This window comes from Podarcis gaigeae (assembly GCF_964106915.1).
Source record: "Podarcis gaigeae genome assembly, chromosome: 4".
Classification (NCBI taxonomy): Eukaryota; Metazoa; Chordata; class Lepidosauria; order Squamata; family Lacertidae; genus Podarcis; species Podarcis gaigeae.
Genome location: NC_139677.1, coordinates 74,305,390 through 74,330,410, shown reverse-complemented (window position 1 = coordinate 74,330,410; position 25,021 = coordinate 74,305,390). Strand labels below are relative to the sequence as shown.

General features: G+C 43.1%; 1 protein-coding gene across 2 annotated transcripts; it reads left to right on the top strand.

Annotated features, from left to right (window-relative positions):
• The first annotated feature begins 1,819 nt into the window (after positions 1 to 1,819).
• Positions 1,820 to 23,389, top strand: TTF2 (transcription termination factor 2). 2 transcript variants are annotated; one of them, XM_083737913.1, is made up of 23 exons: positions 1,820 to 1,930; positions 3,779 to 3,890; positions 4,403 to 4,489; positions 4,590 to 4,656; positions 4,979 to 5,923; positions 7,359 to 7,485; positions 8,095 to 8,277; positions 9,158 to 9,315; positions 9,980 to 10,061; positions 10,695 to 10,811; positions 11,004 to 11,154; positions 12,723 to 12,828; positions 13,216 to 13,406; positions 13,745 to 13,898; positions 14,666 to 14,757; positions 15,617 to 15,696; positions 16,767 to 16,909; positions 17,167 to 17,334; positions 19,136 to 19,188; positions 20,600 to 20,753; positions 21,629 to 21,711; positions 22,383 to 22,457; positions 23,149 to 23,389. In XM_083737913.1, exons 1-23 carry the CDS (start codon positions 1,903 to 1,905, stop codon positions 23,291 to 23,293), a joined length of 3,501 nt encoding a protein of 1,166 aa, XP_083594039.1. In that variant the 5' UTR covers positions 1,820 to 1,902; the 3' UTR covers positions 23,294 to 23,389. The 2 variants fall into 2 exon arrangements, with proteins under 2 accessions (XP_083594039.1, XP_083594038.1); XM_083737912.1 differs by having other exon boundaries at positions 8,092 to 8,277.
• Positions 23,390 to 25,021: the final 1,632 nt, after the last annotated feature.

Genomic DNA, 25,021 nt, shown 5'->3' with positions numbered 1-25,021 from the left:
TGTACGTGGTTCCTTCTCCTCACTTTATCCTCACAACCCTGTGATGCATGTTAGGCTAAGAAACTGACTGGCCAAAGGTCACCAACTGAACATGGCTGAGCAATGATTTGAACCTAGGCTTCCTTAGTCCTAGTCTGGCATCATAACCATTACACCACACAGTTCTTTAATCAAAACAGAATATTAAGCAGTGCCTATAGATATAGTTAAAGTTGCAATGCTAAACATGGGAGTAAGAGCCATTGCATTCACAGGGTCTCACTTCTGAGTTGACATGCAAAGTATTGCACTGTTGTCTAGAAGTATAGCAAGTCTTAAGGTTCCATAAGTTTACTTACGTTTGTGACATTAACCTCAATATATACCTGTTTTCAACCACACAACCTGTTTTCTGCCTAAAACAATTTCCAGATAAGTAATAATAATAATAATAATAATTTTTTATTTATACCCCGCCCTCCCCAGCCAAGGCCGGGCTCAGAGCGGCTTACAAGCAATAATAAAAACAAGATGAATGATTACAATTTAAAAACAAAAATAAAATACAACATTAAAATAATGGAACATTAAAATATTAAAATGTAGCCTCATCGCAGGAGAAGGAAAAGAAAGAAAGAGGAGGGGAAAAAAGAGAGAGAGAGGGAGGGAATCAAATTGGCTCCAAGCCAAAGGCCAGGCGGAACAACTGTCTTACAGGCCCTGCGGAAAGAAATCAGATCCTGCAGGGCCCTGGTCTCATGAGGCAGTATGAAGTAGGTGTATGCTAGTGTTAATCTCTTGCAGCAAAACTGTTAAGTTGTGGGTGAACATATCAGACAACACAGCAATTCTTCAAACAGCTCTTGTTTATACACAGACCTGAACTGAAGGGTTCAGCCAGCCTGCTTATATAGAGCTCCACTACAACGCAACAGTAGCAACTTTCTCTAACTATCCAATCACTGAATGTCACTTTCAATCCCTTATTTGCATATGTGGACCTGAGTGAAAACTATCTACAGTATCCCCCTGCTGGCTCAGGGTGAGAACTTAAGTACATAACAAAAACACCCTGTGGCACTTTAAAGATAAGAATATTTGTTGATTGAAGAAGCTGGGGTGGACTAGTGGCCATCAGATAGGTATTGTAATCTTCATTTGGCTCCTTTTTCTTTGTAGGTGTCCAGCTAGTGCATATCATCAAGCCAAAGGCCACGGTCAAGCACCAATGGGCCTTTCCTTTCCCAAGTGATCACCTATTTACCTCTCTGTGTTTATTTCAAAGCATTTCCACACTGTTAATATTTCAATAATATGTTGAGCGGTGTTGAAGTATGTATACTTGGCACACCTCTAGCTGGCCCCTTTAGTCGGGAAATGGCTCTCAAAGCGTTTTACAGAAGCCAGAATTTAGACCAGTGGTTCTCCAAAGGGACTGGGAGAGGGCGGGATCTCTGGGGGTGCAAATGACACTGGGGAAAGCGAGCGCGAGCTCGTCCAACTGCAGTTCATCACAGGGCGCTGTGTGTCTGCAAAGAGCATGAAACCAGTCGCCCAGCTGGCAACAACCCGGGGAATTCCGAAGTATGAATCCATTGGCTGCTTCCCCCACCAACCAGCGCCCCTTTCTTTCCCCTCCGCTTGCTGTGATTGGGCAGCCGTACGGGCAGAGGAAACGCCGTTCGCGCTCCGTCTGCGCTCTGTGGAGGCTCAACACCCCGTCCGTATTTCCCTCCGGCCCGCCTACTTTTCGTCGTGATTGGCTCCACCGGCGAAGGAGGACGACGCGATTGGCAGTTTGGGGGATTGACGGGGCGGGAGGGCGTTACCTCAGGTCTTTTCTCTCCGCTCCCGCCCACCCTGTACGGAATTTTGCCGGGTTGAGGCGACAGGAAGGCGAGGCGTCTGCTTAGCGGCTCGGCTATGGAGAAAGTGCTGTGCAGCGGGCACGGTGAGGAGCCGGGAGGCGCAGGCGGGGCGCTCGGGTCCCTGCGCGTGGGGTGCAGATGTCTGGCTCTTTTTGAGATTTTGTGCAACTTTCAATACGGGCCGAGCTCGCTGCTCGAGCATGCTTTTTCACTTTTGCACCTCTCTTTGTTATTTGCAAATGGATTCCTTGTTACCAGTCGATGCTTTTATTATTATTGTTGTTGTTGTTGTGTGTTTTTTTTTTTTATTATTATTATTATTATTATTATTATCATCATCATCATCTTTGGCGTTTTCGTCTCATTTTTTGTTTAGGTTGTAATATCTCAACACTAAAAAGTAGTAAAAAATAGTAAAAAAATGAAGTTTGCTGGGGCGATCGAGCATGTCTTTACTTGCTAGGCACCAGGCTGCCTCCTTTGCTTTCAGAGAGCTAAGGAAGGGGAAATAGCAACACCAGCAAAATAACCAGAACTACTTTGGCAAAGTAGGGATGTGGAAGGCACTGTGGGTTAAACCACAGAGCCTAGGGCTTGCCGATCAGAAGGTCAGCGGTTCAAATCCTCACAACAGGGTGAGCTCCCGTTGTTCGGTCCCTGCTCCTGCCAACCTTGCAGTTCGAAAGCACATCAAAGTGCAAGTAGATCAATAGGTACCACTCCGGCGGGAAGGGAAATGGCATTTCTGTTCACTGCTCTGGTTCGCCAGAAGTGGCTTAGTCATGCTGGCCACATGACCTGGAAGCTGTACGCCGGCTCCCTCGGCCAGTAAAGCAAGATGAGCGCCGCAACCCCAGAGTCGGTCACGACTGGACCTAATGGTCAGGGGTCCTTTTACGTTTACTTTGGCAAAGAGCCTGGCAGTGCTTTGCGCTCAGGTGTGTGTCAGGTTTCTGTGCCTGGCTGCAAATCAGGGCCAGATCGACAGCTTCTGCTGCCTGAGGCTGAACAGCAATTTCTGGCCCTTCAGCTGCTGCGAGACTACAGTTCCCATCTCTAACCATTAGCCATACTGGCTGGTGGGAGTTGGAATGCTGCAACTTCTGCAGGGTAGACTGTCGGCTGCTACTGCCGAGGTACATAGCCAGTTCAGTAGTTATGGCTTAAAGCAAAAAAAAGGCCATAAGCTTCTCTCTCCCTCTGTGGCAGTAAAAATACAGCAGCAGCAATAATACATTAACTAACAATTTGCTTCCCTTGCATACCACCCAAAACTGGTAGTTACCCTACTCTGACTGATGGGCCTATGCTAAAACGCAGGACCGGGGAAGAACTGGATTCATATAATAATGGCATGGGTTGACTATACACACTTGAGCTCAGTGGGTCTTTTGAGTACACAAATATAGGCTAGTGTTGCACACTCTGTCCCTTTCCTCACAAGGCTGCAGACCTCTTGGAATGACTAGAGGCTCAATAGCTAATCCTGATGAGATTGTTTGCAATACTGACAAATGGAATTCTTACTGGTTGAAATATGGATTTTAACTTTTTCTTAAGCAGTAGAACCCAAATGCAGCATGAGTCCTCACTCACGCTGCATTTGGGTTCTACTGCTTAAGAAAGAATCACAGGTGTGAATGTCTGTACAAGGTACAGAAGTGGCTAACTACAGCACTAGGAAGGCTAGTCTTTAGCAAGTCAATATGTCTCAACCTAACCTACCTCACAGGCCTGTTTTGAGGATAAAATATGGCTGAGAGAGAAAAAGAACTTTGTAAGCTTCTTGGGGAGGGCAGGCAAAGAGTGAGATGAAAATGTAATAAAGACATGCAGGTTCTTGAAGTGAGATGAAATTTTGACTGATGACACAGAGCCTCTGTCATGTTTCTGTTTTCTTCATATTTATCTTTCACTTTGTTCCTGTCCAGGGCACCCCTGCCTTTTGAAGACTGGTATCCGGGATGGCCCAAACAAAGGCAGAAGCTTTTATGTGTGTGGTGTCCAAGGCCAGCAGCCATGTGAATTTGTGCTGCTCACAAAGTAGGTTAAATACCTTTCTGTTTCTGTCACTTTTAGTTGCACAGGATTAAAAAACAAACCAAACCAAACAAACCATGGAAGATGGTTTACGTTTAGTCCAAGTTACTTTTTAAAGGAGAGCTGTTTGGTGTCATTGGAAAATAGATCTGTGCTGTAGTAACATATTTGGGGGATTAGAATAGGTTTCAAATTTGGGATCAGGTGATAATGTATTGATTGGCGAGTGAGTAGCCTTGGAAGGGATTGCTTGCCTTTGTAGTAGATGGCTTGGCTTATTTATTGCATTAATACTGAGTGTGGTCCCATTATGTGATGCAAATTTCCCTGCTATGGTGCTAATTGTGTATATGCCTGTTGAGGTGGTGGGAATGTGGCCCTGGCATGTGGCTAGAGTGTTAGATTGGATGGTCATCTTGGGCAAAAATCTAACAGAAAATTCTCCTGTGCTGAAGCTGTTTTATGATTCCTTAAATTTTCCTGCTTATATGAATATCCCTTGTTCCTTTCCACAGGCTTTGCCCTTCTCACTGCTTGGTGCATGAGAAACATGTGGTGGACCTCCAGTTTTTGATGCAGCAACAGGAGACAGACACATACAAGTATATTTTCTGAAGAACCCTCGATATTTCTAATGGCAGGGATATGGGGTATTAGTACTGAAAACTAGCTTCATTCTCCATGTTTTGTTTCCTTTACCAGGCTGTTCTATCGCTGCAGTAAAGCTAAACTGGAAGGGAAGAGATGGTGTGGAAGTATCCCATGGCAGGTAGAAAGAACAGAGATTGGAGGAAGTGTATAGGGTTTGGATGTAATGAATATTAGTAGTCATGCCATTTGTTATGAAGAATGGGGAACTACAGGACAGCATTTTAAACTCAATAGCTGTGTAGTTTCCGAATCTTCAAAAAAAAAAATTATTATAACTTTTAAAAAGACATGAAAATAAAGATCCCCTGAATGTCATTTTTTTATCCTATGTATGAGTTTCTGTGCAACTATTCTGCAGAAGCATAGAGAGCACTTAGTTCTAGCTTTCAAGATGTCTGATTTATATGGTAAACTTAACATTCCACCTGTGTGTTTTATAGGATTCTAAAGCCACCATATTGCCAAATAAGCCACAATCTCAGCAAGTCTCGGAAGCAAGTCTGCTCCATAATCATAGAGATCAAAGAAATCCATTCAAAGTACCAAGTAAGAATCATGAATCTTTCAAACAAACAAACTACAGTGAGGACAAAAACTTATCAAGAAATGAGGATAAAATACAGGTTCTGGATAAAAAGGATCAGCTGAAGTTGCCATCTGAATCTGTTAAGAAAGAACATCCAGCACCAGAGAAGATCAAGAACAAAAAGTTGGGAGAAAAATGTGAAGAATCACCCAAGGAAGGAATAGAAACAGAAACAAAAGCAAGCGAGTCCACAACTGAAATTAAAAAGCCAGTATTTTTGGATACACACAAATGTAGTTCAAGCAAAAAGTTTGAGACAACTTCTGGACACACAAGGCAGGATTCAGCTCTGAGATCTGAATATGGATTGCAAAAAGAGGAAGGTCCAAAACAGTCATGGCCCAGGTTCAGTGGCCAAACATTAGGTGTAAAGCCTATTAATGAGGCGCAACTTGTAAGGAGAGGATCAGAAACCTGCAGGGACAAAGCAGTAAAAATGAAAACAAGTAACAGCTGGGGAACTGAAGAGACAACACTGATGCCCAGGCAAGTTGTGACTGTTCAGGAATTAACAGGCTTGCCAGCGGTGCACCCTAAAGAAAACCCAGAGAAACTATTACAATTTAAAACGGCTCCAGAAGATAAAAGCAGTTCTGGTAAAAATGCCAGCAGTGATGAACGTGACAGATTTGTATCTTCCAAATTGCCTGTTGGGCAGGAATTGGATTCCCAACAGCAGAAGGATCGCAGTCAAAAGAATTTGTCTTCCACATCACACATTGCCTCTTTGCAAATGGCAGGAAGTCTGGATTCCAAAGCTCTTCATAGCCAACTTTCAGCTCAGCTGAAGCAGAAAAAGGTCTCTCTTTCGATCATACACTTGCTTGCTTATTCTTTCTGTACCTAATCGTCAGAGGCTTCCCATATTAAAATAGCAACTCCTTGAGCCTTGGTAAAACTGGGCTAGTTCTATAAGCATTATAAACCATTAAGGTATTGCCGCCATAGATGAAGGTGCTCAGACTTTGCCTTAGGCCAGTGTCACACAAAGTGTGTTGCACACATTTTGTCTGAAGCCCACAAGCTTGTAATGAATATGCAGTTTAGCCAACACATAGTTGTCATCCCTACCCCCCCCCCCCGGGAAATATTTGAAAAAAGCAGTCAACAATAAAGCATTTAAATACATATATCCAAATCAGTGATGTGGGTGTTCTGGAATTTTTTGAATTCCTAATTAGGTAAATTTTCATCCAGAAATTGTCAATTGCATTGGAAAATTTTCTGATGCTACAGTGATGTACTTTATCGTTTATTTTGCTCATATTTATCAAAGATAAAAAATCTTGCCTAATACTGTATCTGCAATTGGCATCCATTCATTGTTACTAATGCACTTATTAAATGGAAAAGGGAAACCTAAACCACTTGAAAATTTTCTACCCCACATCTCAGATCCCTGTGTGAAAATGTTACTATGGTAAATTTACTTTTTGGACAATTTTAACCCTTTAATCTATTCTGAAGACTATAAAATAAAATGACACCTGAAGCCAGCCCTACCATTAGACACAGTGAAGCTTGAGTGATGTTAACGGGCAGCAAATAGTTAGCTATTTGATTTATCATGCTTTTACTGCCAGTGTGGGAGAGGAGCTTACGGGCTTCTCTGCCTGAGCTGCCACAATAACTTGGCCACCCTGTGTACGAAACACCTTGATGTAAGTGTATTTGGGGCATCATTTGCTCTTCTGCTTTAGGCAGCCAAATATCTGGGGCTGATTGATGGCAGCAGTATTGCACAAGGTGGGTCAAAGAGAAAGGGAGGGTGAATAGGGGCAGCAGCAAAGTGGAACACAGCAGTAACTTCTCTTCAACTTCCCCAATACTCAGTTATTTGCTGGTTCCAGTTATGTGTGCTTCCTTCACGCTCATTGACATGTGGCACTCTTCCTTCTTGGAAGTTCACAGGAAAAAATTCCCTAATCCGGCATTCCACTGATAAGAACATAAGTAGTCTGCCTGGTTGGACCAAGCACTGTTCTCTCAGTGACTGACCTGTTCCTAGCAAAGGGAAGTCAGTGGGGATATGTAGACTTGTGCATGCAATGGAGTACATGCAGCATTTATTATATGAGAGTCATCCAAATTCCTGCTTGCTGGTTGATTTCTATGTAACTCTTAAATATTTCAAAGCTGTTGCGGAGAAAATGTCTGGTAAAGGTGGGGAAGTTGAGCATTCAGGTAGTCAATAACACATTTCTCTCCCTTGTTTTCCCCCCTCTTCTCTCTAGAACACTTTGAAAACCGTGAATGTTCAGGCTCTACCCGATAAAGGCGAGCGGTTACTAAAGCAGGTGCAGGACCTGGAAGCAGCACTGAGTTCTCTGAACCTGGAGGCAGAAGAAAGTTTAAAGGAAGGTAAGCTTATTCATTCAGAATTATGAACATTCCGTATGCCTAAGGAAGAAACATTTTCCTTTATCATTGAGGACATAGTTGCATTCTTGATCTTCCAGAAGCAGCAGTACTGGTATCATCATGCCTCTGCCAAGAGCCCCAGCAAAGGGCTCACTGATAATAACCCCCCCCCCTCCTGACTTGCTCCTCCTTTTCACCATTGCAACCTGCTCATTTTCCTCTCTTGTCTCTCTCTGGCCCAGACAATGGTGGTGAGGAAGAGGAGGGGCAGTAGATGCCACTGCCTGCTTGCTCATTGGCTCTCTGCCTGGCATGCAAGAAGTGGCAAGGACAAAGGAGCAGCTTATAGACTCACAGAGCAGGTCCGGAAGTGTCCTCCCAAACCTGAAGTCAGCCCTGACAGGCAGGGAAGTCAGATAAGCTGCCTGTGTCAGCGCCAAGAGTTTACCTCTCCCGTCAGTGGAAGGCCGCAGGTTCTCTCTCCCCCCCCCCCCCAGTTTAACAAAACAAAATACGGAGGAGTGTTTGCAGCCTGAATTGGTACTGTCCAGGAAAGACTGTACCACTTAACAATTTTCTGCATATTTCAATCGGGTTTTTTTACAGCAGTAGACGTGAACAGCAGTAAGCGTGAAGAGAAACTGCACAATCCGTTCTCCAAGACCACCGTAGAACAGCCAAATACTGTTACAGGGCAAGGACCAAAGCCATTCCGGGAGCCTCAGGTAGCCAGCTCCTTAGAGCACCACCCTCCTTTGGGATCTAGTCAGTGTTCCAGTAGCACTTATAGAGGTAAGTGGGAGAGGGGGCAGCCATGATGAAATCAACATGGTTTTGTTACAAGTACAGTGGTACCTTGGGTTACAGATGCTTCATGTTACAGATGCTTCAGCTTACAGACTCTGCTAACCCAGAAACAGTATCTTGGGTTTGCTTCCGGGTGAGAACTTTGCTTCAGGATGAGAACAGAAATCGTGCGGCGGCACCTGGAGGCCCCATTAGCTAAAGTGGTACCTCAGGTTAAGAACAGTTTCAGGTTAAGAACGGACCTTCAGAACGAATTAAGTTTTTAACCCAAGGTACCACTGTATCATATGAAGGTTGGGCTCCCCTCGCCCCCAGCACATTCATTTACAAGTGGGAAGGATTCCATAAACGGGCCTTCTCAGCAGTGACTCCCCATCTGTGGAATGCTCTCCAGGGAAGTTGGCCTGGCGCCTTCATTATCCACCTTTAGGCACCAGGCCTAAAACGTTCCTTTTTAACCAGGCCTTTGATTGATCCGATTTACATCCTGTGCACTTTTAAAATGTATTTTTATTTTTATTATGTATTTTGTGGTTTTATATCTTGATTTTATTCTGTGAACTGCCCTGAGATCCCTGGGTGTAGGGCGGTATATAAATTCTAATAATAATAATAATAATAATAATTATATGTGTGTGTATGTGTATATATATATATATATATATATATATATATATATATATACACACACACACACATACATACATACATACATACATAGCTGTGCTGTTAAGTGAAGACACTTCCCCATGCAAGTGCTTAACCTACCTTGCTTGTACCTGTACCTTAACCGCTACATCACACCTCCTTCAGAATCAGCACTGTGATTGCTCATTGTTCTAATTTTCCTGCTACTGTATTTTAGAGGATTCCCATATGCAGGCCCTTTATGGAGGCCGAATGACTGAAGACCGTCTCCGAGCCGTGTATGATGCCACCAGTGATGCAATCAACCAGCTTCACAGTTCCCTTAAGTCCTGCCCAAAGGAGGAGACAGTGGCTGAGGATCCACCTGGGTTAAAGGTGAGCTGGGACAAATTAATAGCATTCCGCAGCTTGCTTTTCCTATAATCTTTTCTCCCCAATATGTTGCCAAGTTAAGAAGTGCGTTAGCAGTGCACCTACAAGTATTGAGCGTTTTTTGTGTAGGCAAGAAAAAAATCACGGAAAGGGGTTGAAATAATTTCATCTGTGATCTTCTGCTTTCAGTAAAACCCTTCAAGGTTTGCCTTCCATTTGAAACGAATAGCTACAAATGTTTGCTGCCACCTAGCAATAGGGAGCAATGAATCTTACTAAATTGTACAGGTGCAGTGTTGCTCATCTGCTTAAGAAGAATGTGACGAAGCTTAATAAATGGCGGACTAGTCACAACCATCTTAGTTTGTGGAATCGTAGAGTTGTAGGCTGATTGCATAACCCCAGTTTTAATGGCCTGGGAGTGGCCAGTGTTCATTACCTGACATGTATGCCATTCTGGTTACCTTGGAGATCAGGGATAGGGAGCCTGTGGTACCCACCAGTGCCAGCCAGCATGACCAGTGGTTCGGGATGATGGAAGTTCAAGTCTTGCAACATCTAGAAGGCTTCAGTTTCCCCATCCTAGCTGTAAACTCTGCGCAATTGACCTGTACCGTAAATACATGAAAAAGCCATTAATTCTGCACCTTATGGCTGGCTTTCTCAGGTCTCCTTGCTCCTGCATCAGAAGCAGGCGCTTGCTTGGCTTCTCTGGAGGGAGAGTCAGAAACCGTGTGGAGGAATTTTGGGTAAGGAACTATTAGACATTATGTGATTCTGGTGTTTGCTGTCAGATAGATTGTAATGAAAGTAGCTTTGCTTTTAGGTTTCGTGTTGAACAAGGGGGTGAATAGGAAGGTTGTTCCACCCTCAAATATTAATCTGAGCTCTGGGAAAGGGCCTTAGGTTTATAACAAATCTGTCCTATGGCCCTTGAAGGATTTACAAACATCCTGTCTTGGATGATGGAAGGCTGTTAGTGAGAATGGACAGATCCTTACAATGCAATCCTTACTTCATCTTAATGTTCAACTAGAGCTTCTCTTGGATAAACCTTTTGACTAGCTTGTGAACCTCCAGATATTGTTGGACTACGACTCCCATAATCCCTGGCAATTGGTCATGCTGCCTTAGACTTGATGGGAGGTGGTGTCCAAGAACATTTGGATGACCACAAGTTGCCCATGCTTGGATGAAGGAACATTTTCTACATTGTCAGATCCAATTCCTTCTGTTCCCTGAAGGATGGGGCACCACAGCAAGACACTTAGCAAATAGTTTTACCTGCCAGGCAGTTGAGTCAGCAAGTTAAGATATCCAGCACCAAACATGCCTATCACTCCCTGATTTCTGTTTTGTTCTATGCTGCTTTTTCTTCCCAGCGGATGATATGGGCTTAGGGAAGACTCTGACAATGATTGCTCTTGTTCTGGTTCAGAAGTGTTTACAGAAAGACAAAGGGAAAGAGAAGAAACTCGAGCTTTCAGTGTCAAGACAAGGTACAGAAATAACAAGATACTGCCAATTTTAGCAGCACCGTCTGCACTTGTTTTTCACCATTTAATAAAATGAGATTCTCTTACTGGTTGGAAAGCAAATGTTGCAAATACTGCCTGCAGTATTATGATCTTTTCTGCATTACTGAGACGTTACCGTGAAACATCTTTACCTGTTAATGTTTGCATTTCAAGATACCTCTGTAATCGCTTCCCACGGCACGCTGATTGTCTGCCCCGCGTCTTTGATCCATCACTGGAAAAAAGAGGTAGAAAGACACGTCAGAAGCGGCAGGCTGAGGGTCTGCCTGTACCATGGATCCAACCGAATTAAGAACACGACTGTGTAAGTGCACAGCTTCTAGCTCATTGGAAGTTAAAGAGCCTTAGCCTGGTCCAAAGCTTAGGTATGCTGAATTGCAGAAGCACAGGCATAGAGAACAGATGCAACATAGTCACTTCAGTTAAGCTAAAGAACACCTTTTTTATTGTTTGAGCCCAACCTGCTCCCAAAGTGCCTAAAGGACCATATGATTCCTTATGCTCCACCTCTGAGATCCTCTTGGGACACTTTTGATGGTTTCCCACACTTCAGCTGGCCTTCAGGAGACACTGAGCTTTTAGTGCGGCAGGTACTGCCCTTTGGAACTCCCTACCAGTAGAAGTTCAGCAAGAACCACCCTCCCATCTTTCTGAGACTTAGGGAAAAAGAAACCCTGGCACAAAGACTGCTTTTAAGCTCTCAGCCTTGCTAGCTCTGGAACTGCTAGGGATTCTCTCGCGAGACCTCGCGGGACAATCTGACCTGTGAGATCTCGCAAGAGCATCCCCACCTTGCCTGTGTATACAGGGTTCCTTGGGTTAAGAACTTAATTCATTGTGGAGGTCTGTTCTTAACCTGAAACTGTTCTTAGCCCGAAGCACCATTTTAGCTAATGGGGCCTCCTGCTGCTGCTGCACTGCCGCTGCATGATTTCTGTTCTCATCCTGAAGCAAAGTTCTTAACCCGAGGTACTATTTCTGGGTTAGCGGAATCTGTAACCTGTAGCGTATGTAACCCGAGGTACCACTGTACTTGAAACTGTGCAAGCTAAATGTGCACAAGATGTGGGCAATGGGCATACTGCAGCTGTGTCCTGCTTTGTGTATCTTGTTGCTGGAGGCCATTGCTGCACGTCCTTACAAAGCGAATGAGAAGTACTTAATCAGTTATTGGGCTGAGGTGATTCTACAGAGTGTGTTGTCTCTTCTGGTGTCGACATACAAGTTCTGTGGCATCACGTGTTCTATTTTGTCTCTTCCTTTCCCCATCTCTGCCAAGAAAATATACACACAGTTGATAGAAGTCAAGTTTATTATTACAATATTCAATTTATATATCTCCCTTTATCAAAAGATCCCTGGGCAGCGTACAACATTAAGAACACATTTCACAGAGCACTATAATAAAAGCATAATAAGAGACAGCATAATAATAAACTAATAATAAGAGCCCGTCCCCCAGTATTAACAAGCCATAGAACACATAATGGCCAAAAGCCTGTGTAAAGAGGAATGTCTTGTAATAATGGTGCCAGGCAAGCCTCTCTGGGGAGAGCATTCCATAGACAGGGAGCCACCACAGAAAAGGCCCGCTCTTGAGTTGCCAGGTGACAAGTTTGCCATTGGTTCCCCTTTTTCTGTTCCTAAGAACACTCTGTGCTGAGTTATTCACAGGCTGTGGCTCCAAGCACTCTTATTGGAGAGTAAGCCCATTGGACACAATGGACTTTACTTCTGAACAAGCATACGTACGATTGGTGCTTGTGAGCTTGAGAGTGACCTTTCGGAAGCAGCCACACTGATTCTGCATCAAGATTAAAATCCTAAAGTGGTCGTATTGCTTACTAGCTCTCCCTTTCCTCTTCTTCACAGGCTTTCTGAATACGACATTGTTGTCACTACTTACAGTATTCTTGCCAAGGAAATCCCTACACAGAAGGAAGAAGCAGAAGTTGCTGCTGACGACCATGTTGTGCAGGTGACTGAAAGCGTGCCAGACTTGCTTTTAGGAGATGCTGAGATAAAAGCTGCATTTTAGTCTTAAAATGCATGTGGTGGGTAGCCTTGCCCCATCAGATTGGTTTGTGCCAAGTTAGCAACAAGGATATCATGCATTGCATCTGAGTTGTGTAATTGCAGAGAAGAGGAGAATTTGGCCAAAAATAAAAAGAATTAAGTCTCAAGTTGAAATACGTTTTTTCAAATTTTATTTGTTTGAAATATTAAATCCTTAGTACAGAAGGAGTAATTGTAATCTAATGTCATAGACTCGGACCCTGACCAAATTAAACTATTTTTCAGCTAACCTCTGCCCCCTTTCCTTCTAAGTCTTACATTTTAAAACCAGGTCTACTTTCTGCTCTAGGATAAGTCCGTTCCCTTCTCTCCCTTGCTCTGGATACACTGGGCTCGAATTATACTGGATGAGGCCCATAACATCAAAAACCCCAAAGTCCAGGCCTCAATAGCAGCCTGTAAATTGCGAGCTACCGCCAGGTGGGCCGTCACTGGGACACCCATTCAGAACAACCTCTTGGATATGTACTCCCTGCTAAGGTGAGTTGAACACACCTATGATTATGCCTTGTAGATTAACTCTGATTTGCAAGTCTCTTCTTTAATCGGCCTTCAACCTACAAGTTTTTCTCTCACTGTCTGTCACACATGCTGCAAAGAAAGAAAATTCCTGTTTTCCTAAGACGCACACCTTCAGAAAATACCTGCACATTTAACAACACCTTAGGAAAAGTGCACACCTTAAAAGGGGGGGGCTAACTTTTGTCCCAACACCTTTAGATGGAAAATATTTCCTGGCCACCCCAATTCCATGGAGCCTAGTTGTTGTACTTCCCCTGTCACTCCTGCCTTCCTCGTGCTGCCGTTTGCCCTCCTAGATTCCTTCGCTGCTCTCCTTTCGATGAATTCAAGGTGTGGAAGAATCAGGTGGATAACAATACAAGAAAAGGAGGAGAGAGGTTGACGCTCTTAACGAGGAGCCTCTTATTGCGAAGGACTAAGGACCAGCTGGACTCATCTGGCAAGCCTTTGGTAATTGATGGCCCATCTCCTTTTGTCTGTCTCTTGGATTTGTGTTCTCTTCACTGATGGTCAGTTAGGGCTGTTCTGCACATACAGCCAAATGTGCCGTTTTCCTTCCATCTGCAGGTTTCATTTACCAGCAAACGAAGTGTTCTGGCTCTTGATGCTGAAAAGGGATCAGAGCACTCCAGAAACAGGAAGGAGTGCCCTGATCTGTTCCGTTGTTTCCTGAGCTCATCACCATCATCAGCACTCTGGAAACATTGGACTAGAGATCTCCTTCCCCTTTCTGGCTCTTGATTTGCTCTCATTGGCAGCTGCTAGACGACAGGCACTTCATTCAGTCCTGATGCCATCAGTAAATTGGGTCAGGGGCTGGCAGGCCACTGAAAATGGCTTGGTGAGCTACTGGTTTTCCACTCACCCGTTCGTGTTCTGTACATTGCTTAATTTTTTCTTAACAAAGGGACTCTAAACAGTGGGATTTTAAGCATCTGTCAAAATTTGCCTCTTTGGACTTACTGAGGCTGTGTTTTGGCTTCCTGAAAAGCTCATTTTATTATTAGTTTAGGTATTATCACAGAAGTTCATTTCATTAAAATACAGAAGCGTAAAAGGAGTCAGAGCTCAATCTGCGTAGAATCCTTAGAACTGCTGGTGGGCAGAAAGCAAAATGTGCCATCTGGACCTTTCATAGGAGAAATGTCTCTTTGAAAAGCCACTTTAGTGCAAACTATACAGACACACTTTTCAGTCTGTTTCTTTTCTCTCTCTAGGTATTACTGCCTCAACGTTGCACTCGACTGCACAGACTAAAACTCTCTGAAGATGAGCAATCGGTGTATGATGTGCTTTTCAGAAGATCAAGGTATGATAGAGACCTGTGAAGGCATTAAGAATGAGTTCATTTCAGCCTGTAAAGGACAGTGTACACAATGACCTCACTTTCTGTAGCCCTCCTGATGCAAACCTTCTCTGCTCACATCCCTTCCCTAGATGTCCTGATAATTCAGTGCTCTATGCAATAGGAATCACCATCTTGGTCACATACCACTTAGAAGCCAATTTGGACATTAAGTGGTGCATTGATTAGTTGATTAGTGGTGGTAGTGCGGTGTATTAATTCATTTAGTAGTAGGGTGGCATACTAGTTATTCATTTTTATACCACTTTGATGTTAGAAGAAACTTCAAAGTGGTTTATAAAAAGGCAGAACACAATAAATGAATTTATTAATGAAAGTAATATCACTAGTGTAGTATCTTAATTAATTTAGAAGCAGTTCTAGTAATAATAATATCTCTGCAAAGTATTTCAGTGTCCTCACCTCCTGCCAAATAAGGGAGAATAGTACTATTCCACCCCCTTTAGTGCTTTCACATGCTAAGCATTTTGTTCCTCATTGACCTAGATTCTTGTTAGTCTCCTGATAGTTTAAATGAGGACTTTATTTTCTGGCATGTTGATGCCGCTGCCATTATCATGTTGTTAGCAAGATGATACTAGGAACAGAATGTGTTCTGTCTCAGCAGAGAGTCGTTTTTGAAAAGAGAACAGAACTGTTTTTTTTGGGGGGGGGGGCAGGAGTCAAATATGCTGCCTCTTTTCCCCCAAGTTTTCTCTCCTTTTGTGTTCATTGTTGTCCCCATCCATCTACATTTATCGTGCTTATACCGTGGAAACGGGTTGCAAAACTGCCTAAATTTAACTGTGGTTTCTTCAACCAGGTCAACCCTGCAGTCCTACATCAAACGGCAGGAGATGCAGTGTACAGGACAGCAGCTTGGGGAGAACCCATTTGACAAAGGTTGGAATTTAAACTCTTTGCCCCGCCCCCTAGCAACTGCAGAAAAAGTGTTGAGAGGGATGTGATGAGGGTGGCCTCACCCCACAGCTAATTTTGTCCTGTTCTGTAGCTATTCTACAGTATATATTTCAGCAATCTCCAGAATACAGTGCAGGTGAGGGGAACTCCAGGGGCCGGATGAGGCCCTCCAGCCCCCTCGATCTGGCCCTCAAGGCTTTTTCCAAGTTGCGCTCCCTCCACAGCTACAAATCCCCCTCATCCAGCTGTGCCCCTCTTCTTTGCACCCTCCCCAAGTGTTTTTGTCTGACTAAAAGGTATCCTTGAACTCTGATAATGCCTCTTGTTTTCCTAGATGGAGGATTGAGAGTGGGGTGTGTGTGTGTAAAAATCGAGCCCACTATGAGGAAAATTTTCATTTGTTGCCCCATCCACTACCAGCCTGTGGTCCCTGGAAGATTGCCCAAATTGGGGCGTGGCCCTCAGTCTAAAAACGGTTCCCTATCCCTGTTTTAGTGCCACCTGCTATACTTTGTTTTGAAAAATTTGCAAAAGATCTGCATGCCTACATTTCCTGGTTGGTTTTCTCCGCCCCAAAAGAATAGTAATATAAAGGTTTTTTCATAATACAATACTGTTGAAAACAAACTAATCTCAATAAAATCAGAAAAAGAAAAGAAAATGCAGAGTCCTGTCTCGAAGGTAGCACTTAACCTCGACTCGCACAAAGATGTCCTTTCTGCTTCCATCCTCTCAGCTTGGGAAACCTTCCCTTCCCTGCCTCTCAGTCAGGGTCCTTCTTAAACTCCTTGTGTGAATAATCCCAGTCAAGACCCAACAGCAGAGGACACCATGGAAAACAAAAGAGGAAGGAAGGAAGGAGAGGAACAGAAGAGAAAAAAAGAAAGAAAACTAGATAAAAAGGACTTCCCATTTCTATCTGTCAGTTATATACTAAAAAAAATTGTTCAAAATATTCACTGGTTGGTTTTCCGATTCTTCTTAAAGAAACTCTGAATGGTAGCTCCAGGAATCCGTTGCTCTGACACCTGTGCCATTTCATCTTCTGACAGGAGCACAGCAGTTTAGATGCCACCCACAAGGCACCCTGGAAAAGCATAGCCAGGAGGCTCCTCCCGTCTCCACTACCATTCACATCTTGTCCCTTCTTCTGAGGCTCCGCCAGTGCTGCTGCCACCTGTCCTTGCTGAAAGTGGTAACTAGGCTTGGAGGCACCCGGTTCAGAACTGTGGTGTGCAGTGGTTAGAGAGTTGGGGGTTTGGGTCCTGAAGCTCCCTGGGTGGCCAGTCACAATCTCTCAGCCTAGCCTACCTCACCTGGCTGTTGTGAGGATAAAATGGAGAGGGGGAGGAACCGTGTAGGCCACCTTGAGATCCTTGGAGGAAAGGTGGGATAGAAATGTAATTGCAATAAGAAAGTTGCCATGCCCCATATGTATTCTTTACATTGAAGGCTCTGGACCCGACTAACCTGAATAGTGAAGGCATCTCCCTCTCCTTGGAGGAGCAGCTCAGTGCTTTGACCTTGTCTGAACCCAATGATACCAGTGACCCTATGGTGTACCTCTTTGGTACAGCTTTTAGCGTGGATCTCTTCGAAGCAACCAAACAGAGCACCAAGGTATCGTTATTATTACTTATTTAGCATGCGTATGAATCACCTAGAATCCTAGATCTCGTGACTGATTTGCAGCAAAAAGAAATGCAGGAATCAAACATCTGTAGATAAAAACAGAACACAAAGAACAACATTAACATTCCTAAAGGGCTTGCTGAAATAAATATGTCTTCACTGCATGTCCCAATCTGTATAGTGTTGACATCTGCGTCTCCCCTGGGAGGGTTTTCTGTAACACTGAGGCTACTGTGCTGAATTTTCTCTTTTGAGTATAGCGAGAACTAATTTCTAGGGCATGAAGCACCACCAAAAAGCTCAGCTCCTGACAATTTTGGTGAGCCCATCTATTATTTTATTATTATTTATTGAATTTGTATACTGGCCTATACCCGTAGATCTCAGGGTGGTACATAATAAAAAAACCACAAAATACTTAATCAAAACAAAAACAGAAACAACCCAATAATCCCCCATTCCACAACACATTTAAAAGGGCATCTGATGTCTATTAGTTGTGGCGCTCTTTAAGGTAACAGAGCTATGACAATCTTTTCTAGTAAGCTCTAAGGATCAGGGGTTTCCTTCCCTCCACTTTTATTTTTTTAAGAACTCCAGTTCAGTTAATTTCTTCAGCTCAGGAATGGGAACCTTTGACCCTCTAGGACAATGACTCTCCCCAACCAGCATGGTCAGTAGTCCGGCACGAACATCTTCTGGCAGGGCACACATATCCCATCCCTGATTTAACAATGCAATCCTAACCATGTCTACTCAAAAGAAAGTCCTGTTGAATTCAGCTGAGCTTACTCCCAGGTAAGGGGTAGGATCGCAGCCTAGGTAACCATTTTAACAAACAAAAGCTATAACTCAGTACAAAATGTATTTCCTTCTTAACAGTGTGCAGTCAAACACACAGTGACAAAGAACCAAGTTTTCTGTTGTGGGATTTATTTGTGTACCTACGCAATACTAAGTGGGCTGCCCACCTGTTTCAACTTTGTAGTGATTTCATATAGCAAGATGGGAAATCCCATCTTAGATATGGGTTCCTAAAATTTGTAGGGCTAACGTTAGCATTAGTACATCCGGAGTCAACCTATCATGTTTGGAGAGAAATGGGAATCATCTCCATTTGGCCCCTCCTCAACTGAGATCAGTTCTGTAGCTTTAAGAAGTGGTATCTGAGTTGTTTATTTTTCCCTCTTCCCTCCCCATCCACTTTTCCTTTTATGTTGTGTCTTATCAGGGCTTACTAGTAGTTTGATCAGGATCCGTTGGCAGATCTCAGGATTATTTGTAGTAGATCAGCAAGGGTTTCTGACTCCCATTGTTGAACAATGATAACAACAAAATGTATTTTCCATCTAAATTAGACCACTGGAATGAAGAAAGCTACGCAAGTGTGGACCTTTGTGTGAAAGGAACGTGGGCTCAGGTCATTTCTAGTACTGAAAACAAAATCCTAGGCTTGGAATTAGCTCAAAGACTTCTAATTTTTTAACTCTGTCTGTGTGCCCTTTGCACCTGGCTCTGGTTGGCAGCTCTTAGGCTTCTAGTGAAAAGCAAGCCTTGTATTTGCCCACCACTATTTTAGATTGCAAGTCCAAAGCCATGACTCCCTTGTTATTGATCTCTTACGCAAACAACTCTGAGAGCCTTTTCAGCTGGAGTGGAATAAAAATGATTTAAATAAATGATGCAATCTCAAGCAGCGTTACTTGAAAGTCAACCCCACTCAACTCAGTGGGACTTCTGAGTAAACCTGCTTAGGGCTATAAGTGCATTTTCCTTCCCCTCCTTCTAGCTGTCGCATCTCTTGGAAGAGCTGAAGGCCATCAAAGGGCGTTCCCAGAAAGCGTAAGTACGGGCATACCATATGTCTCTTGAGGAACATCAAAGGGTGGGTTGGGATGCTATTTAATGTAGGTGTGTAGGTAATGGTGAGAAGGACCTGCAATTGCCTCTCCAGAAGCAAAGGCAGGTAGAGTTGTGTATCTGGATAGGTGATCACTCAGAAACACAGGGTTTTATTCAGCTGAGTTTTACTCAGAGTAAACCAACTGGAAGTAAAGAACATGGTGAAGTTACGCCTGCTGGTTTCAATAAGTTTATTCCATAAATCTTAGTTCATACGATGTATAAGATGTATACCTTAGAGTAAGAACAATACAGTCATACCTCTACTTACGTATCCCTCTGGATATGGAATCTTCGGGTTACGGCCATGGCAAACCCGGAAGTGTATACTTCTGGGTTTCAGCACATGCACAGAAGCGCACCTCTATTTACGTAATTTTTGGTGTGCGAACGGACCCCAGGAATTAATTAAGTTCGTATCCGGAGGGTCTACTGCACGCGAATAGAAAAATTAAGAAGGGGCTTCCATTTCCCGGTGCAGTTTCTGAACACTCTTGCAGTGCCAACCTCAGGATTCCAAATGCATTGAAATCTGGGAGTATTCAAAGAGGGCGAAAGAGAAATGTAGATCCCCATGTAAACTGGTAAAGCAGGTATGGGGAGGACTCTGCTGTTGACACGTCGTGGGGCTCCGATTCATACCAGCATCAACCAGCCCAGTTAATAGTCAGGGGTAATGGGAGTTGTCATCCAACAACATCTGGAGGGCTGCAGGTCTTCATTCCTGGAATAAAGCTTGTAGCTTGTCTTTATGTTTTCAATACTTAACCACAGAGAGAAAGCCATCACTAATGACTTGGTAGATTTATTAAATGAATGGTGGAAAGAGATTAAAATGTACGAGATCCAATTCAAGAAGAATAGTTTCCAGTAATTTTAACATTCACAATGATACTTGCTTGGCGTTTGTATGCTTATGTATCGCATTCCAGCCATTTTAGAATATTAATACTTATCACTTTATATAGTACCACCTCAAATGTTTTTAAGTACTTCATATACACGTATCTCAGTACACTTTACACCAGCCAGAAAAGATGGGCTGTTGTTTAATTTTATTTTTACAGTTTCAAGGCCTCCTTTTCAAAACATAAAGCTTTCCCAACATGGCATAAGATCATAACAAAATGTTTAACATTTCTCCATAAACCTGCATATAACAGAAAGTAGGGGTGAGGTGAAGGCTGAGAAGCTATAACTTGTCTAAAGCCACTTCTAGTGGGTTTGTAGTTAATGTGAGTTTTGCACCAGGGACTTGATTGATTGATTGATTGATTGATTGATTGATTGGTTGGTTGGTTGGTTGATTGATTGGTTGATTGGTTGATTGGTTTCTCTCCCCCCTTCCTAGTGTCATTGTTTCTCAGTGGACTAGTATGCTGAAGATTGTGGCAGTACACCTTGAGAAGCTGAGCATGAAATATGCCACAGTGGATGGCTCTGTGAATCCTAAGCAGAGGATGGATGTGGTTGAGGAATTCAACAATAATCCTGAAGGACCTGAGGTAGGGGAAAAGATCAGAGAAGCTGCTGAGTTTTGTAGCTTGTTGTCACTGTGACTATCGGTGGAAGGTCTGATCCTTAATTGCTAGGCAGGGTTAACCAGTAGCCATTTTAGCCAAAAATCTGTGACAGTCCTATACCCACTTGCCTAGGAGTAAGCCCTATTGCACTCAATGGGATTTACTTCTGAGTAAACATTCTAGGTTTAACATACCATATACTGTAAAAACAAGCATTGCGGGGCACGCAATTCTGCATTTAAGAATTTCTGCTTTATAAAACACCAGTCTAGGTTTCTAGCTCATGATGTTGATAATTATATAGTCACTGGCCCGTAACATTTTCTAGGTAGCTTACAAATTTTATATATAAAAGATATATAGATAGATATGATATAGATAGATATAGTAGATAGATGAGATTATACACACACACACACAATTAAAACAAAAAGTCAGTAAAAACAACAACATAAACCTTTCCCTAGCAGAGACAAAATTAAACTTGTAAAACCACACTCTTGACTAAAGCCCTATCCTCACTTACCTGGGAACAAGCCCCAGTGAATTCAGTAGGACTTACTTATAAGTAGGCATGGTTAGGATTGCGCTGCAAGAGAAGGAGCGTAAGGTTTATTTTGAAACTATACCAAAACAGCAAAGGTCTAGGTAGGGGTCTTTGGGAGGAGGTGATACTTCAGATAACCTGGGTCCAAGCTGTCTAGGGTTTTATAGGCTAAATCCAGCACTCTAATTGATTCTGGAAACAAACCAAGAAGCAGTGTAACTGGCAAAGTATAAAGTGTACACAGGCTGTGCCGAGGAGAAACGGTGTATAAATGTGTTGTGCAACACCTCACAACTTTCTCTTGTTACAGGTGATGATGATCTCTCTCCTGGCTGGAGGTGTTGGCCTCAATCTAGTTGGAGGAAACCATCTCTTTCTCCTTGACATGCATTGGTAAAGATGCGGCAGCTTTTGCCACTTAACAGAAACCTTCATGTGGTGTTTCTTCTGTCTCTGTGTGTGTGTGTGTGTGTGTGTGTTTGCAGCTGCAAGAATCAGATCTGAGTTGACCAGAAGGATAGGATCATTCGGGAAGGACTCCAAATTATATATTTGGTTCCTACAAATCGTTGCAACTGGAAAATATAGTGCATATTTCTGTAAACCACATAAGAGGGTTTTGTTTTCTTGTGAACTACTAAGAGGTTTTGCTAAAATTAAGTGGCATATAAATTTTGTTTAAAAATATTCACTGTTAAATCTGTTGTCAGTAAATCACCTTGCATTAGCAAATCGCCTTCCAGATTAGTTCTTAGTTGGTCTTTGAGAAGATGAGGAAGCAGGGACTCATTTTATCCACAAGTACCTTCAGTTCAAGGAACAGGATTCCAGGTGTGCCACAGAACAGGGGGAGGAGGATGACAAGAAGCTGGGAGGAAATTGAGGGAGATGTTGTCACTACTTCTTCCAAGGCTGAGATAGATTTAAAGTGTTAGGGGATAGCTCTGACTTGCTTTTTGGCAGTCCTGTGTACTAGATGTAATTGTATGAGCTAAAATATCTTTCAGCTAGATTAACCTATAGTTATAAAGAGGGAAATGACTGAACAGTTTTTAAAATTTCAGGAATCCAGCACTGGAGGACCAAGCCTGTGACCGCATTTACCGCGTGGGACAGCAAAACGATGTCACGATCCACAGGTCCTGCTTTGCTTTTTGCACCATCTCTGTTTGCATAATTTCTAGAGGTCGTGAGATTTCTTCAGGTGCTATATGGAAGGGGCTGAAGTTTGGGGGGGGGGAATATTCTGATCTGCTCTCCTGATCTCTTTTCATGAGCTTTGTAAGTGATCACAGCTCAGCTCTTCTAAAGCAGCGGTGGGGAGCCTCTAGCATGCAAGCTTGATTAGGGCCTTGAAGGCCATTTCCCCAAACCACACCCATTTGGCCAACACCTGACATTCCTTGTTGAAGCTTCACTGTCATCAAAGGAGCTCCTCTCGATGCCAATCAGTTGGTGGTGCTTCTTCAAAGGGGCTCACGTTCAGTGCTCCACAGATTATTGGTGCTGAGAAAATCTGCTCAGAAAGTAATTTGTCAGCTGATTGGCATCAACAGCCTACTCCTTTGAAGAGTTTGCTTTCAGCACTGATGGGTGCTGCAGGGAGTCCCTTTGAAATCATCACCTTACATCATATTGACACGCGATGATTGTTAGGTGAACTGTCCCAATGCCCTGTCAAAGTTGGCCAACAAGGTGAAGGGTGGAGAGTGTAAGGATCCAACCCTCTGGCCTGATTCAGTTCTTTGCGCTGTGCTTAATTTATTTTGAAAGCTTGACCAATGAGGATGCACAAAACCTGTACTCATAATGCTGTGTGCTTGATTTTAGGTTTGTCTGTGAAGGGACAGTAGAAGAAAAGATCTCGGAGCTACAAAACAAGAAAAAAGAGCTGGCCCAGAAAGTGTTGTCAGGAAGAGTAGATTCTTCGACAAAGCTCACCCTGGCAGATCTCAAGCTCCTTTTTGGCATTTAAACACTGTTTCTGTTTTAAATATGTGGTTGCCACGTTTGTATGTGCCTTTTGAAAATTCACTCTATTAATGAATAAAAGTGGTTAAGTGTTGCCTTACCTCATTCTTCATAATTAAACCTTTCTATAGGAGGACGTACCCTACTTGTGATCCTTTGAAATTTGGGAAGAATGATCCGCCTATGTCTGATATTGAATCATTGCTAGCTAGCCAGACTATTGTATTGTGTTTTTTCCACCCACCTAGTATGCTCCATTGCAAGGTAAATACTTCTCTCCATATCACATGGCCAGCAATGGCCAGGATCCTTTCCTTTGAACTGCTGTCCCAGTGAACACCAACTGAGGCCACTTAGAAACCTGCTCATCTGCAAGAACTTTAGAGACAAAGTGGTTCAAACAGCATTTGAAATATTGAAGGTCATAACTTGCCAACAAGATCTAAAACAACAAGCAAATGCTGCAGATTGGATTGGTTCAGATCATGCCATATACTGCAGAAGGATGGGCAAGCATGTTAGGAGTTGGATGGTACAACTGGGAGCACTAACTGGAAATCCCCAAAGATAGCCAGATCCTTCTAGTGGTTAGCCAGATCTCTGTGGGAAAGCAGTGAGCAGGATTCAAGCACAAAAGCACTCTTATACCACCCCACTCCTGTGGTTTCTGCCAACTGGTATTCAGGAGGACACTGCCTCTGACTGGAGGCAGAGCTTTTTTCTTTGGCGATCACTCGTAGCCGAATAAGATTGTCTTCTATAAACACAGTTTTAACAATGAGTCCGTAAGTGACGGTGGTGGCCAATTCTGGATCCACATGTCCTTCCACAGTGGGGACATTGGTTTCCGGGCAGGAGTTGATCATGGTGTGGATTTGCCCAGCGTGCCTTCCTCCTAGCACGTTTCTCCCTTGCGTCCTGAGTTCGAGTGTCTTCAAAGCCCATGACACCTTTGGTAAAGGCTGTTCTGACTGGAGCGCTCGCAGGACAGTGTTTCCCAATTGTTGGTGTTTATACTACATTTTTAAAGATTTGCCTTGAGACAGTCTTTAAACCTCTGGCCAGCAGCCTTCATGTTAAATGGTTCCAAAAGGGATACTGGAGCCTCAGATCAGAATGAATTCCTAAATTTGCTGCTGCATTTTTTTATCTCAATCTGTTTCCTAATAATTTACACACCAAAGCTTCCTTCAGGTTGTGTGTCTGTAAATGTATTTCACTAAATCATGCTTCCTCTGGAAAAGGAAGTATATTAGCTATGAAAGAATTATTAATCTGATCCTCAAAGAGTGCTGTCTTGGGGCCATTTTTATTTCATATGGTGATCAGACATTTAAGCTTGCACTACATAAATTGCAAGCTTGCGATAATTGAAAATAGGACTTGCTTTATACTGCAAAAAGACTATTCACTAACCTTGTATAAATAGAGCAAGTTTTGTAGCCTGCAATGGTCTTGGAACCTCTGCATAGAGATTCTCTACCTGGTTCAACAAAAATACTAGACTGATGGGTGTGTTCTAGGGAGATGTGTAAGAGGAAAACACGGGACACATGAATAGCTTGCCAAAGGGTGAACTGAGTGTTAGCAAGTCCTTTGTTTTATATGCCATACATATTTAAAATGTATGGATTGAAGAATGTACTCAATGTAATCTTGGATTATGTTTGAGATTACTAGGACCTGTTTGAGAGCCTAATTTTCTAGGTGTCAGGATGGCCGAGCGGTCTAA